The following is a 14,691-nucleotide window of genomic DNA, read 5'->3' as shown; positions in this document are numbered from 1 at the left end:
TTAAAAACACATAATTATTAAATTTATAAAATATTAAAAATAAAAATTTATAAATATAAAAATATATTTCTGTATATTTATTGATTAAATTTATAAAATAAAATATTAAAATTTATGAAATATTTTGAATGATAAACTTAATAAAAGTTAAACATACAATAAGCGAAGCAAATTCATTTATTTAATGAATGATATGTATTCATTTCTCAAATCATAAACATATATTTTATAAATTCGGCCGTTCACAACGGTACAAAGACTTTTTGAAGCTGAAATTTCGTGTGTGGATTTTCCCACATTATGCTTTCCCACCACTCTTGCTCACCTTCTATTGCACATAAATTTCGCAGCTTTTCCATTCCAATGGGTAATCTTTTCAAACGTCGACACTCACGTATCTGGAGGACACGGAGGTGTGGTAGCGTTCTTTCATCCCATACGCCTCTGCTTGATGGTCCACCCACACTCTCTAACTTGCGCAGTTCTTTGAGAACCAATTTTTCTAGCCTTAGGTATCCACTTGGAACCCGACTCCCTATCCCCAGTTCAGTCAAATCATTACACCACCGCAACTTCAAAACCTTTAAATTTGGCAACCACTCCAATGCAGACAGCTCCTGTAGGTTGGGGCAAAAATACAATTTTACCGTTTCAAGATGTTCAAACTTACAATTTGGCAAACTTAGCATTGGATGCTCTTGTAGGAAAAGAGTCTGTAGCTTCTTCATGTTCTGCATGTCATCAGGGAGTTTCTCAGGGATATTCGGAAACACCTCGTGGTACAACACTAAGTGCCTCATCTCCGACCAGGTTCCCATTATGCCATCTTTAAGGGGATTGCTTAAATATACTTCCAACTCTGTCAGGTTTTGAAGACCCTTCAAACTCCAAACACTCCCCGGTGGTTCCATTCTCACACTTAAAGTTTTGTATAACTCGAGTCTGCTCAGCGATGTAAGTTCAGAGATCTCACGTGGAATCATCCCTAAAGAACCACATCTATCTAAATTAAGATGCTTGAGATTTTTGAGCTGTCCAATCTGAGATGGCAATGATTCTAGACTTCGACACCCTGAAAGATCCAAAAATTGAAGTTCAGACAGATGGCATACCTCTTCACCTAAATCTTTGATGGGAAGCCCACTTAAACTCAGAAACTGAAGCAGTCTTAGTTGCCCCATTGATGTTGGGACTGAAGTTATTTTGGTGCAGCCCGACAGGTTGAGAACCCTCAGAGAGGTCAGCCTGCTCAGTAGAAGTTCTGTGGGAAGCAATTCCAAATATGTGTTGTCTTGTAAGATGAGAGTTGTGAGATTTGGGCATCTCAAGTCAGTGGGCAGAGCCCCACTAAAATTATCTGGAAATGATGTCCTTCTGCACTTCGCATAGTCAGCCTCTGGTAAATTTGGCGGATTTTGGCCTCTCATGAATAAACTGTTCTCCTCTTTCTGGGCTATATACATTGCCATTTCACGAATAGCATCATTAACTCCTATGCTCGGAAAAACATCGTGAGCATATGAAACATATCTCCTAAGCACATTCGTTCCAGACTCCTTAACAATGTGGAACAGGGAACGATGTAGAAGGAGTTTTACATAGCTGCGGCCAATAGCCATGTCCATTGAATATGCTCCCTGTTTGCTCTTGATGAGACCTTCCCCAATCCACATTTCCACTAATTTGCGGGAATCGATCTCCTGACCTTGCTTATAGAAAGCACAGTATAAAAAGCAGTTCTTTACATTTGAATTAGGCAAACTATCATAACTCCATCGTAGCAATCTATAGAGCTCTGCATCAAGGAGAGGATGAGTAGGTGGAAAAGATGGATCTACCTTTTTCACTGAAGATAAACAATTATCCCATTCTTCTGCACTGCCTTGCCCAACCATTGATGCTGCCACTACATTGATGGCCAAAGGACGACCTTTGCACTCGTCAGCAATTATCCTCGCACGCTCTTCTATATCCACAGAAACTGGGACATCTTTGAAAGCCACTCTCCGAAAGAGCATCCAGGTTTCATCTCTAGAGAGGGGCTGACCATCTACAAACCCAGAGGCAGCTACACCCTGAAGCAATGCCCTCTTCTTGAGTTTGTGGGTTCCTATGGAAAGAATGAGCTTTTTGAGTGTTCAATTTGAGTGATGTGTGTAATTCTTTAATGTATCAAGTATTTCATTGTTATGTTTCCTTAAGAGGTTCCCAAGTCAATACCAAATTCTTAGAGGGCACACGCAATTGCATTGCAACACCTCCTTGCACCCTTGGTAAACTAGGTTTAGAGAGCTATAAGACAAGTCATGTAGTGCTTCCAATAAAATCCATATTCTAAGATTCAAGATGAAATTGAATCCCCAATTAATTCTATCAAGTAGAGATATCAACAAACCCTAACCCATCAAATTGAAGACGAGTTTCAAAGATGGATGATGATATTGAGTTCTCCTATTCTCGAGATACCAAGGTCTTTAGTTTGATGGACTTCTACTGATGGGTTGACACTTTAGTTGTCAATGCTCTAGAAAAGAAAAAAAAATTATGGACCTAAATGACAGACTTCAAAGATTGGAGGCCAAATTCACCATACTTTGTGGGTTATGTATGGTTTCACCTTCAAAGTTTATGATGGTAGATCTAATAAAGAGGAGGAAATTGCGGAGCCTCTTAGTACATCCACCTCCAAGAGAACTAGCTTCAATTTTTCATTGTAAAGGATGAGATGAAGTATCGAAAAAAGGACAATAAGCCTCTCCTTAATTAGGTCTTACTCATATTCCCTCTTGATTTTAATATGCTATTAGGTCTCCTTTTAACTTATCTTTTCAATTATAGTACTTGAGTACTTGTTGTTTAACGATTTTGATGTCAATTTAGTTCTCTATATGAGATAGGTTGGTTTGGTAAGATACATTTTTAAAACTTAATAGTGTATTTATTATTTGGTTAGATAGTTAGTTATGGTCTCATTTCCATTTTGGAAAACCTTAATCACATATGCATATACTACTTTTTGTATGGTATAAAATTAAGCCAACTTAACCCAAAAATAAGAAAAGTGTTTGCTGTTATGTGTGGCTAGCCTATTAGGAAAATAAGTTGAATAAAAAGATGCCTCTTTAAATTCCTCCCATAATTAAAACAAGAAATATTATTAAATACTTTAATCATATGATACGAATATTATTTAATGTCATATAAAAGTAATAAACTAAATTCTTATTGTAATTTAAAAATAATTTATAAAACACATTCGATTTAATTAATATTTTAAGTTTTAAAATTTTATATTTATTAAAATTAAAATTTTAATTTCCAATATAATTATATCATAATTCAAAATATTTTACTTCACAATAAATATATATACTTAAATTATTTATATATAAATCGAGAAACTCTGATAAATACTCGAAAAAATATCGTGCCTGGCAAATGAAGGGAATGTAAAATCTTTTAAAAACACATAATTATTAAATTTATAAAATATTAAAAATAAAAATTTATAAATATAAAAATATATTTCTGTATATTTATTGATTAAATTTATAAAATAAAATATTAAAATTTATGAAATATTTTGAATGATAAACTTAATAAAAGTTAAACATACAATAAGCGAAGCAAATTCATTTATTTAATGAATGATATGTATTCATTTCTCAACAAATCATAAACATATATTTTACAAAATGGAAGGTTTTAAAAACAACATTCAGCCGTTCACAACGATACAAAGATTTTTTGAAGCTGAAATTTCATGTGTGGATCTTCCCACATTATGCTTTCCCACCAGTATTGGTGACCTTCTAATGCACATAAACTTCGCAGCTTTTCCATTCCAATGGGTAGTCTTTTCAAACGTCGACACAGGTGTATCTGGAGGACACGGAGGTGTGGTAGCGTTCTTTCATCCCATACGCCTCTGCTTGATGGTCCACCCACACTCTCTAACTTTTCTAGGTCTCCGAGAACCAATTTTTCTAACCTTAGGTATCCACTTGGAACCCGACTCCCTATCCCCAACTCACTCAATGCCGAACAATTCCACAACTTCAAAACCTTTAAATTTGGCAACCACTCCAATGCAGACAGCTCCCTTATGTGGGGGCAATCATACAATTTTACCGTTTCAAGATGTTCAAACTTACAATTTGGCAAACTTAGCATTGGATGTCCGAATAGGAAAAGAGACTGTAGCTTCTTCATGTTCTGCATGTCATCAGGAAGAGGAAGATTCATATCCTCCGACCATGTCCACCATTCGTGGTACAACACTAAGTGCCTCATCTCCGACCAGGTTCCCATTATGCCATCTTTAAGGGGCTCCTTTACCCGTGCTCTCAACTCCGTCAGGTTTTGAAGACCCGTCAAACTGCAAATACTTGCTGGTGCTTCCCTTTCCGGACTTAATACAGGTCCGAATAACTGGAGTCTGCTCAGCGATGTAAGCTCAGAGATCTCACGTGGAATCATCCCTAAAGAATGACGTGCATCTAAATTAAGATGCTTGAGATTTTTGAGCTGTCCAATCTGAGATGGCAATGATTCTAGATCTCGACACCCTGAAAGATCCAAAAATTGAAGTTCAGAGAGATGGCATACCTCTTCACCTAAATATCGGATGGGGAGGCGACTTAATGACAGAAACTGAAGCAGTATTAATTGTCCCACTGATGTTGGGACTGAGGTTATTTTGGTGCAGCCCGACAGGTTGAGAACCCTCAGAGAGGTCAGCCTGCTCAGTAGAAGTTCTGTGGGAAGCAATTCCAAATATTTGTTGTCTTGTAAGATGAGAGTTGTGAGATTTGGGCATCTCAAGTCAGTGGGCAGAGCCCCACTATAATTATCTGGAAATGATATCCTTCTGCACTTCGCATAGTCAGCCTCTGGTAAATTTGGCGGATTTTGGCCTCTCATGAATAAACTGTTCTCCTCTTTCTGGGCTATATACATTGCCATTTCACGAATAGCATCCTTAACTCCTATGCTCGGAAAAACATCGTGAGCATAGTGCATATATCTCCTAAGCACATTCGTTCCAGACTGGTTAACAATGTGGAACAGGGAACGATGTAGAAGGAGTTTTACATAGCTGCGGCCAATAGCCATGTCCATTGAATATGCTCCCTGTTTGCTCTTGATGAGACCTTCCCCAATCCACATTTCCACTAATTTGCGGGAATCGATCTCCTGACCTTGCTTATAGAAAGCACAGTATAAAAAGCAGTTCTTTACATTTGAATTAGGCAAACTATCATAACTCCATCGTAGCAATCTATAGAGCTCTGCATCAAGGAGAGGATGAGTAGGTGGAAAAGATGGATCTACCTTTTTCACTGAAGATAAACAATTATCCCATTCTTCTGCACTGCCTTGCCCAACCATTGATGCTGCCACTACATTGATGGCCAAAGGACGACCTTTGCACTCGTCAGCAATTATCCTCGCACGCTCTTCTATATCCACAGAAACTGGGACATCTTTGAAAGCCACTCTCCGAAAGAGCATCCAGGTTTCATCTCTAGAGAGGGGCTGACCATCTACAAACCCAGAGGCAGCTACACCCTGAAGCAATACTCGCTCTTTACGCAACAACGGTTTTGATGAAAGAAAGTGCAGAGAAGTGATGAACATTGGCAATTCGGTTTGCATAACATGATAGAGCCCATCAAAAAATGCATTCCATCCTCTTATTTGTTGGGACTGTCTCCTGGGGTTGTTCACGAGCCAGTCAAGACAGCGTTGGCGCCGTCCCGAGCGATCGAGTAGGCTTTTGGCCTCTGCGAGAGAATTTAGCAGCAATTGCAGCCAAATCTTCACAATCTCTGGGGGCGCAATATCTTGCAGGAGGACGGCAATTTCTTGTACAATGATCTGCAGAGGCCTCAAGTCAAATTGCAGAATGTGATGGGTATCCTCCTTCTTGATAACATCGGCTATCAACTGCACCAGTGGGTCGATAATCTCGTTGCCTCTTACCCAGGTGACGACTGCCATGACTTTCTTGTTACTGTTGGAAAGCAACGCTGAGAAAAGGAATGAGAGTGTATATCTGCGGCGAGTTATGCAGGGCAGATGAAGAGGAGCTGTGATGGAGAGCAAGGGAGGTGGATTGGGCGTGGGTAAATAGAAGCAGTTATGGAGCATTAATATAGGTTTAAGGCGATTATGCGATTGGAAATGGCGGAAGCAAAGTTGGAGATGAAGCAAGTTTATTCGAAACTTGGAGAAAGTTTATTGGAATCCGAGAGTTTGAAGTAAAAGATAAAGGGAGAATAAGCGCTTGCTTTTATTTGTGGCGAAGAGGGTATTTGTGCCTGTCGTACTGAGAATAAAGAGACTCCCTACCCGTCTTGAAATGGCATAATTAAAAGCATGAACGTAAAAGAGAATGGGAGAATAAATGTTCTGCTTTTATTTGTGGCGAAGAGGGGACAGTGTTGGTGATATTGAGAATAAAGTGGCTCCCCACATTCAAATGGCAGGATCGAACGTTCAGGAAAAATAAAAATATTAACAAATTAACTAATAAAAATTAATACAATTAAAGAATTACAATTTTATATTTAATTGGTTTGGTTTATTTCAGAGTTAGAGTGATAATATTATTGCAGAGTGATAGGGATGGGAAATTTCTTCAGGAAAAATAAAAATATTAACAAATTAACTAATAAAAATTAATACAATTAAAGAATTACAATTTTATATTTAATTGGTTTGGTTTATTTCAGAGTTAGAGTGATAATATTATTGCAGAGTGATAGGGATGGGAAATTTCTTCAGTACAGATTTTTATAGTAAATAAGTGTATTATGGAATATTATTTAGTATTTCTTTTTAGGTAAATAAGAATAATCCCATTATATAAAAAAATTAGTCACTAAATTGTTTTCCGTATTCACTAAATTGCTCTTGACACGTGTTTACTAAGAAATTAGTCACTAATCATTCAAAATTTCAGTAAACTTTGGTAATATGCTTAATTTTATATTTCATATTTCTAGCTTTTTAATAAATTTACAAAAAATTTAATAACTATAAATATTATTATAATTATAATTTTAATTATTAAAGTAATACAATTATACAAGGAAACCTTTCAACGGTATAAGGAGAAGACGGCTGGTTGCTTGGAACCTAGGTCGGTGCATGATAATCAGGACTCCCAAATTCTCGAAGGTGATACTCAAGGTAAGCCCGGAAGGAAAAAAGGTAGACGAACGTTGAATGAATCCATCCAAGCAGTGGGCGAGACTCTGGTAAACTCTGGCCGGGTGATACCTCTGTCTGAGGTATTTCTTCAGAATCCTCGAAAGTTTTAAATGATTGTTGTAAGTTGGAATATACGTGGACTTAATAGTCAGGGGAAACAGAGATACTTGAAGGAACGAGTGAAGAAAGATAAGCCAAGTATTATGGTAGTTCAGGAAACGAAGGTGGCTAGTCAACAGATGGAAGAAATTGTCAAGAAAATGAAGCTAGGATATGAGGTTATGGCTTTATATATATATAATGAAGAGCAAGCATAATTACATTTTCAACATTCTAGACAATGAGTTACTTAAATTTACCTATAAATGCTTAAGTAAGTTTGTCTTCTTTTTTTTTTTTTTATGCTAGGATTGTATGTTATGTCAACAATGAATATGTATGCGTGGAAAATGGTGATTTGCAAGGAAGGCTCAAATTATTTTCTTGTGGCTTCTATTTTGTATATCATTCATTTGATTGAAGAAAAGTAGCAACTCTGATGATGATATCTCAAAAGAGTTAATTAAAAAATAATTGACCCATTTTTGGGTTAGTTTCATCCTTTATACATATTTCAATGTATTTATTTCTATTGGAACTTTACAAAAATCCAACAATCCTTCTCCCTTTCCTCATGAGAGTAAAGAAATTGGCCCCAACTTAAAATTGGGTGCTTAATCTTATCCAATTCAGATATTAATTAAACTAAACTTTGCATGAGAGTTGTAAATGGAACTAGGTTGATCTTTGATCTTATCCAATGTTTTAATAAAAATTAGGCTAAAATATGGGTGTGAGCATGTGCAAAATTTAAGACGTTTTCATGACAAGATTAGGTTTAACCATGGGTATTAAACAAAAAATTATTTAAGCATGGAATGGAAATCTTATTTGTTTTGATAGACATGGCCATCGTTTGAAGCATCTAATTTATGTTTGTGACTTAACTATTGTGATCTATTGTTGACATGAATAATATGAGGAACATTCTATATGGATCCTAAAATATCAAGACTAAAATAGAAGAAGTTGAAGGAAAAATGAACATCTATGGAAGAAGAGTCCAAAGAACTCAATAATCCCATCCTATAAGATACATTGAGCTATGCAGGGTGGAAGAATATGTTCAACTAAAGAATATAAGGAACCTCTCCCTATTATTTTAAGAAAGCGAATTTATACACCTCACTCCCTATGGTTGAGGAGATTGATAGGTTATACCCTCCATTTTGTGGGGTTATATGTAGTATGGCCATTTCCCTATCCCACATCTAAGTAAACATTAGTTGATTTTGCTTTGATGATATACGTAAAATGATTCCTATTTGTTGTCGCTCTTGTCTAAATTTGTTGGCTCTTATATAGACATATCAACATATAATATATTACAAAACTTCCAAACTTAAGCAAGGGAATGCTCTAAAATCCTTATAAATTTCATGAACATTGTTCCTAATGGAGTGTTCAATGAGGAATTTTATATGTTACAAATAGGTTGAGGTGGCCCATTAACTAATGAATTCATTAGTAGGATAGAGAAGACACATTTCCAAGCTAGAAGAGATAATAGAATTCATGCTTTGAAGAAGGTATTACTAGTAGTAAGTCCATTGGTTACAATATCCTATAGACAATACCAATGATATTTGGAACACAGAAATGATAGACGGATGTTTGAATAATGAATGATGATGTAACAAGTCAAAGTAGGATTTAGCATGTTAATTACCAATGGATAGACTTGTTCAAACATATAATTGATGAGAAATGGAGTTGGTTTCAAGATTATGGGCATTCAAAGCATTGAACCTAAGCCTCTATAGTGTGATTTTGTGTTGTATCTAGAAAGTGGTGTTTAATAGTCAGGATTGTCTCTAGGCTTTATAATTTTGGGCTAAGGGTAGCTTGGGCTTACGAGTAGGTCGGACCAATTGTAGTAATGTTTGTGGGTTAGTTTCTTTTCTAGGGAATTTGGGGTTTGAGATCTTGGAGTGGGAGGCTAGGTTGGGACTCTGAGGTCATTTAGTTGAGTTAAGTGATAAAGGGGGGTGAGATAACTGGTATGGAGCTCCCAAATTTCTTCTGATGGATCATCTTTTTTCAAGGGTTGTTTATGGGAGAGGATTCACATAGAATTGGATGGGAGAACAAGGACTTCAGCTTTGGTCATGGAAATTTGACGCCAGTGAGGTGTCTTTAGGGCTCTGAGAACCTAATATTGTTTTAGGAGTGAAGTTGTTGGCTGGTGGCAAAATTGTTAGAGGAGGCTTATTACGGTCTTTTATTGATACTAATGCAGTGAGGTATGGGGACGAACCTTGTTGGAGGAGGTCGCCTACTAAAGAGGAGAAAATCTCAAAGTTTTGGAATTATGCAATAGGATGCTGGGGGTTGGTGGATTTTTGGGCTTGTGGTGCATTGGAGGAGGTTTGGCACGAGGAATAGTGGTTTGGAGGGGCAATGAAGATGATTGGACAGAAGGGGAAGAATGAGGAGAGGGATAGGAGCACGAGGGTAGGGGGTGGAGCATAAAATAGAAGCAACGACTATGGAGGGAGATGAGGTCCAGGATGTAGAGCTTGATGAGGGGGTGGCCCCTAACCTTCATTAGGAACCTAGTCATGTTCTTCTTCCTACCTCCTTAGACACCTTGGAAGCACAATTGCAGAAAGTAGAATAATTGAATCAAAAGAGGCACGATGATCATAATGAAATAATAAATTTCATGAATGATATGCAACACAATCAATGTAATATGCAGGATTCCCTAACATCACTCCGCAGAGGCCAAAGGCAACTAGCTAATCCTATGAAGCACCTAGAGGGGTGGCTAGCATAAGTAGAATTCCACGTTCATGGGGAATTCAGGTGTCCAGATATTTTGGGTAATGATTTGGGTCATCCTCCTGTTCAATAATGTTTGTGGGTTGTGTTTTTATCTTATGAGTCTTTTGGGCATATCGGTCTTTTCAATTCACAGTTTTAAGAAAATTATGGCATTTTGTAAATTATTTTTGCATTTTTATTTTAGCCAACAAATCTAGTTTGAGTGAGGCTGGAAAAAAACAAAACGTCTATGTATTAAAAAAAAATATTGCACAATATTTTTTTTTTAAATCAAAGTAACAAAAAATAATATAAAACATATATATATATGCTAGGCGGCCTCTCACTCAACGCCAACAACCCTTTAGCATCGAGGATGGGGCTTGAGGTTGTTTCCTCGAATTGACCCTCATGCACACAACAATATGCTAGAAGGAGTCAATTCTAGGAATCGAACCCCCACCTTGACTATAGAAAAAAAGGCCAACAACCCTTTGGCATTGATGTTGAGTGGGGGCTTGCCCTGAATTTCTTTTAGTATTTTTTAAATTATTTTTTATTTTTTATTTTTTTATTATTTTATGCTATGCATTATTTTTTTATTATTATTACTTTTAATATTTTAGAAAATTATTATTATTAATTTGTTTAATATTTGTACTTTATTTTTAATTTTTTTTCCTTTAATGTTTTAATTTTTCTCTTTTATGAGTTATTTTTGGTTAATTTTTATGTTTATTTTTTTATGCTAATTTTTTATTTTTTATACTTTATTTTTTCTTTTTTCTTTTTTAATTTTTGGGTTGATGTTTCAACTTTTAATTTTTTAAACCTTTTTTGTTTTGTTTTTTTAATTTTTATTTATTTATCTTTTTATTTTATTTTAACCAGTTTTTTTTAGCTACAAGGGTTGTTTTGATGCTTGGAAAACAACTCAATCTCACTATGTACCAATTTTATAGTTGATTTTTAAGTTTTCGTTACAATGGATCAAGTCCACCCCCACTATGTCAATTTCATGGTTGATTTTCTATGTTTTCGTTGCAATGGATCAGGTCTACCCCTAGTGCATGTAAATTTGATGGTTAATATTCAAGTATTCATTGCAATGTGTTAAGTTGTCTTAGGCCAAGATTTTAAAAGAGTTATACTTTCAAAATTTAAAAAATAATTACTCTTGGTATAATGACTCTTTGATTTAGGTATTCATTTTTAAGGTTTTTTTAGTCATGATATTTCCTCTCAAATTATGTTAAAAATTAAGGGTTTTTTATAGTCATGATAATTGATTTTAATTCCAACGCTGAGCATGTCAGAATTTTAGGGTTTTTTTAGAGTCGTGAAATTTTATCTTTAATGTCATGGTTTAAAATTGTTGGATTTTTTTGGATTTTTGGAGTTGTGATATTTTATCTTAAATGTTATTGTAAAAAACTATTGGGATTTTAAGATTTTTTCGAAATCATAATATTTTATTTTTAATTTCATTGCTAAAAAATAATATAATTTTAACCAAAAAAATGTTGATGTTGTTGATGCAGTGTCAACACTTTTTGATTTTCGGGTGTTTTTTCATGTTTATTGCACAAAAAATTTAGTTTTTAATGCCTTTGATAAAAAAAAATTGGAATTTCAATGCAAAAAGGAAAAAAATTGTTGATGCACATCAACACTTTTCGCTTTCGGGGTGTTTTTTCATGTTTATTACAAAAAAAAATCAGTTTTTAATGCCATCACTAAAAAAAACTGGAATTTTAACCTGAAAAAAAAAAGGAGCAATGATGCATCTTCAACACTTTTCGTTTTCGAAGTATTTTTTCATGTTTTTGCTCAAAAATAGGGGGTTTTTGAGCTAGAGTTATCGTTTTGAGGTTATAGTTGTCATTAAGTTAGTAACTTTGTTATAATAAATGGTTAATTGATTATAAGTAATGTACTAGTTAGGACAACCCCTGAGGGGCAACTCAATTGACAATGGCCGTGCAAATGAAATATTATGTGCAAGGAGGTCCAATGTTCAAGTCCCTTGATTCATCTTGTGCGTGCAAGAGGGGTATATGTACCCACCTAGAGTTTATAGTGGTAGCAGTTGGAATCGACTCCATGTCATGCAAGTACGAGACTGACCTAGTTGTCGATTCCTCTAGTTCACAAAAAATATATATTAGTAGGTGTATTTTTTTAATAGCTAAATACTTGTAAATAAGTTGAAAAGATATAACTAATTAAATGAGGGTTGTATATCCCTTGGGACAAGTGTTAGAGAAGGCCCTGGAAGCTGAGCAAGCTATGTGTCATGCTCAAGAAAGAGTATAGTGCATGGGGGTGGCTTGTGTTAGTACCCACATTCGTGGATTAGTCTTCATGGTAGAGAATGTGGGGCATGACTCAAATCTATGTGAAATGATGTTGGGAGGAGGTTTAGTGATTCAAATAGGATCATTATATTATTTTCCTTCTATCTCGATGCTTTCAGAGTTGAAAAGTTGGAGGAATAAGCTTGCAGGGTTATTTTTACTGATAGGTCCCAATTTTGAGAATTATGGTCTTAAATCTTCAAGAGCCATTTTGAGGCATTAAATGATGTTTCTTGCGGTAAAAAAGTTATCACTTATGTCAGGCCCTTGGAATTATTGTACACTCATATACCTTCCCAAGAGTGAAAGAATTACGTCAATTAAAGTTTGTATGCAAAAGTTATGCGTCATGCAAGTTGACATACCATATTGATCCCCATGGTACAATGGATGCCACATTAACCCCTATAACGCATGCATATGAAGCTAGGCATGTGTGGAGTTTCAAGAAAACTCTAGAAGGTCCAAAATTGTAACTCTAGTTGAGGGAGTCAAATATTACCCCTAGTTGACTATCGAGTTATGTTATATACTAGGCCCCTAGGAGGAGGAGTTGTTCCATTCTATGCTATTGTATTTTGTTCCATAGTTTAACAATGAAAATTGGAGTGGGAAGTTATATAGCACAATAGAGGGATTTAATATTTTGTAGCAACCATATAAGCCACAAGTATTAGGTAACTCTATAAGGAGTATTTACTTCTTTGTACCTGCACATTTTCCATACCAAAGAAAAGAGAGTAAAGAAACCTCAACTTCTAGCTAGGTTTTCTCTTGACAAATATTTATGTTTGTTATGGATGGTGTGTGTATTTATTTCTTTTTTCCATTTCTCACATTTGAACTAATTCAATTAATTAAGCACAAAATAAACTAACTAAACAATTTGAAATCTAAGGAAAATTTTGACAATAAAGATTTCAATATTTTTTATTAGATCCATTATAACAAATTATTCTTGTGGAATATCCATGGTAGATTATGGATATTTTGGAAATGGTCAACCAACACTCAAAAACATTGATGGTGCCATAACATGTTAGATTATGTTGCCATTTGGTTTGGGAAGGGCTTGTATAACTAAAATTGTGTAAGGGAATGAGCAAGCTTGGTTAAGTAGGGTCTGTTCCAAACACAGGTTTGCTTCAAATAATAGTTATGATCTAATTCCTCTAGTTTGCTTTCTTGTGGTTGATCCAACTACCCACCTAAACTCTTTGGCCTCTATCTTTACCATTTTATGGGTAGTTGGTGTTTGTTTATATGTGCTCACTTGTTCAAGGAAATACAAGTATTGTGGGGTCGATTTATCTTTTTATTTTCTATGTGAGGGTGCCTACCCCTAGTCTTTGGGAATTTTCTCTGGGTGGTACTTATACTACCCCCTTGCTTCATGAGTTTATGGGTTCCTATGGCAAGAATGAGCTTTTTGAGTGTTCAATTTGAGTGATGTGTGTAGTTCATTATTTTATAAAGTCTTTCATTGTTGTGTTTCCTTAGAGGTTCCCAAGTCAAGTAAGATGGGGATATACCAAATTATTAGGGGGCATAGGTAATTGCATAGGAACACCTCCTTGCACCCTTAAGGAACTAGGGTTTAGAGAGATATAAGACAAGTTAAGTAGTGATTCCAACAAAACCCATATTCTAAGATTCAAGATGAAATTGAATCCCCAACTAATTCTATCAAGTAAATATATCAACAAACCCTAGCCCAACAAACTAAAGATGAGTTTCACAATTAAATTGATGATATTAAGTTCTCCTAGTCTCGGGATAGAAAGGTCTTTAGATTGATGGAGCTTTATTGATTGGTCGACATTTTAGTCGTCATTTCTCTAGAAAAGAAGAAAATGTATGGACCTAAATGACAAATTTCAAAGATCGTATGCCAAATTCACCATTTTTTGGGTTATCTAGGGTCTCACCATCAAAGTTTATGATGACAAATTTGATAAAGGGGAGGAAAGTGTGGAGCTTCTAAGTATATCTACCTCCACGAGAACTAGCTCCAATCTTTTCGTTGTAAAGGATGAGATCAAGGATTGAAATCCATGAAATGGAAAAGGACAATAGGCCTCCCCTAATTAGGTCCTACTCACATTCCCTCTTGATTCTAATATGTTAGTATGTCTCCTTTTAAATTACCTTTACAATTATAGTGCTTAAGTAATTGTAATTTAACATATTTGATGTCAGTTTAGCTCTCTATATGGCATAGTTGGGTCTGCTAAGATACACTTTCAAAATT

At 35.4% G+C, this 14,691-nt stretch overlaps 2 protein-coding genes across 2 annotated transcripts; both read right to left on the bottom strand.

The window, feature by feature from the left end:
• Window positions 1-242: 242 nt before the first annotated feature.
• On the bottom strand, window positions 243-2,018 carry LOC149240543 (putative disease resistance protein At1g61300). The gene has a single exon (XM_089370209.1). The coding sequence runs from the start codon at window positions 2,016-2,018 to the stop codon at window positions 243-245; it is 1,776 nt and encodes a 591-aa protein (XP_089226335.1).
• A 1,708-nt stretch (window positions 2,019-3,726) lies between these two features.
• On the bottom strand, window positions 3,727-6,003 carry LOC149240542 (putative disease resistance protein At1g12290). Its single transcript, XM_089370208.1, has one exon. It carries the CDS (start codon window positions 6,001-6,003, stop codon window positions 3,727-3,729), a length of 2,277 nt encoding a protein of 758 aa, XP_089226334.1.
• Window positions 6,004-14,691: the final 8,688 nt, after the last annotated feature.

This window comes from Pinus tabuliformis, chromosome 8 (genome assembly GCF_031772625.1).
Source record: "Pinus tabuliformis cultivar Carrire ecotype Pingquan chromosome 8, CPIR1, whole genome shotgun sequence".
Lineage (NCBI taxonomy): Eukaryota > Viridiplantae > Streptophyta > Pinopsida > Pinales > Pinaceae > Pinus > Pinus tabuliformis.
This window is presented reverse-complemented; position numbering and strand designations above follow the sequence as displayed.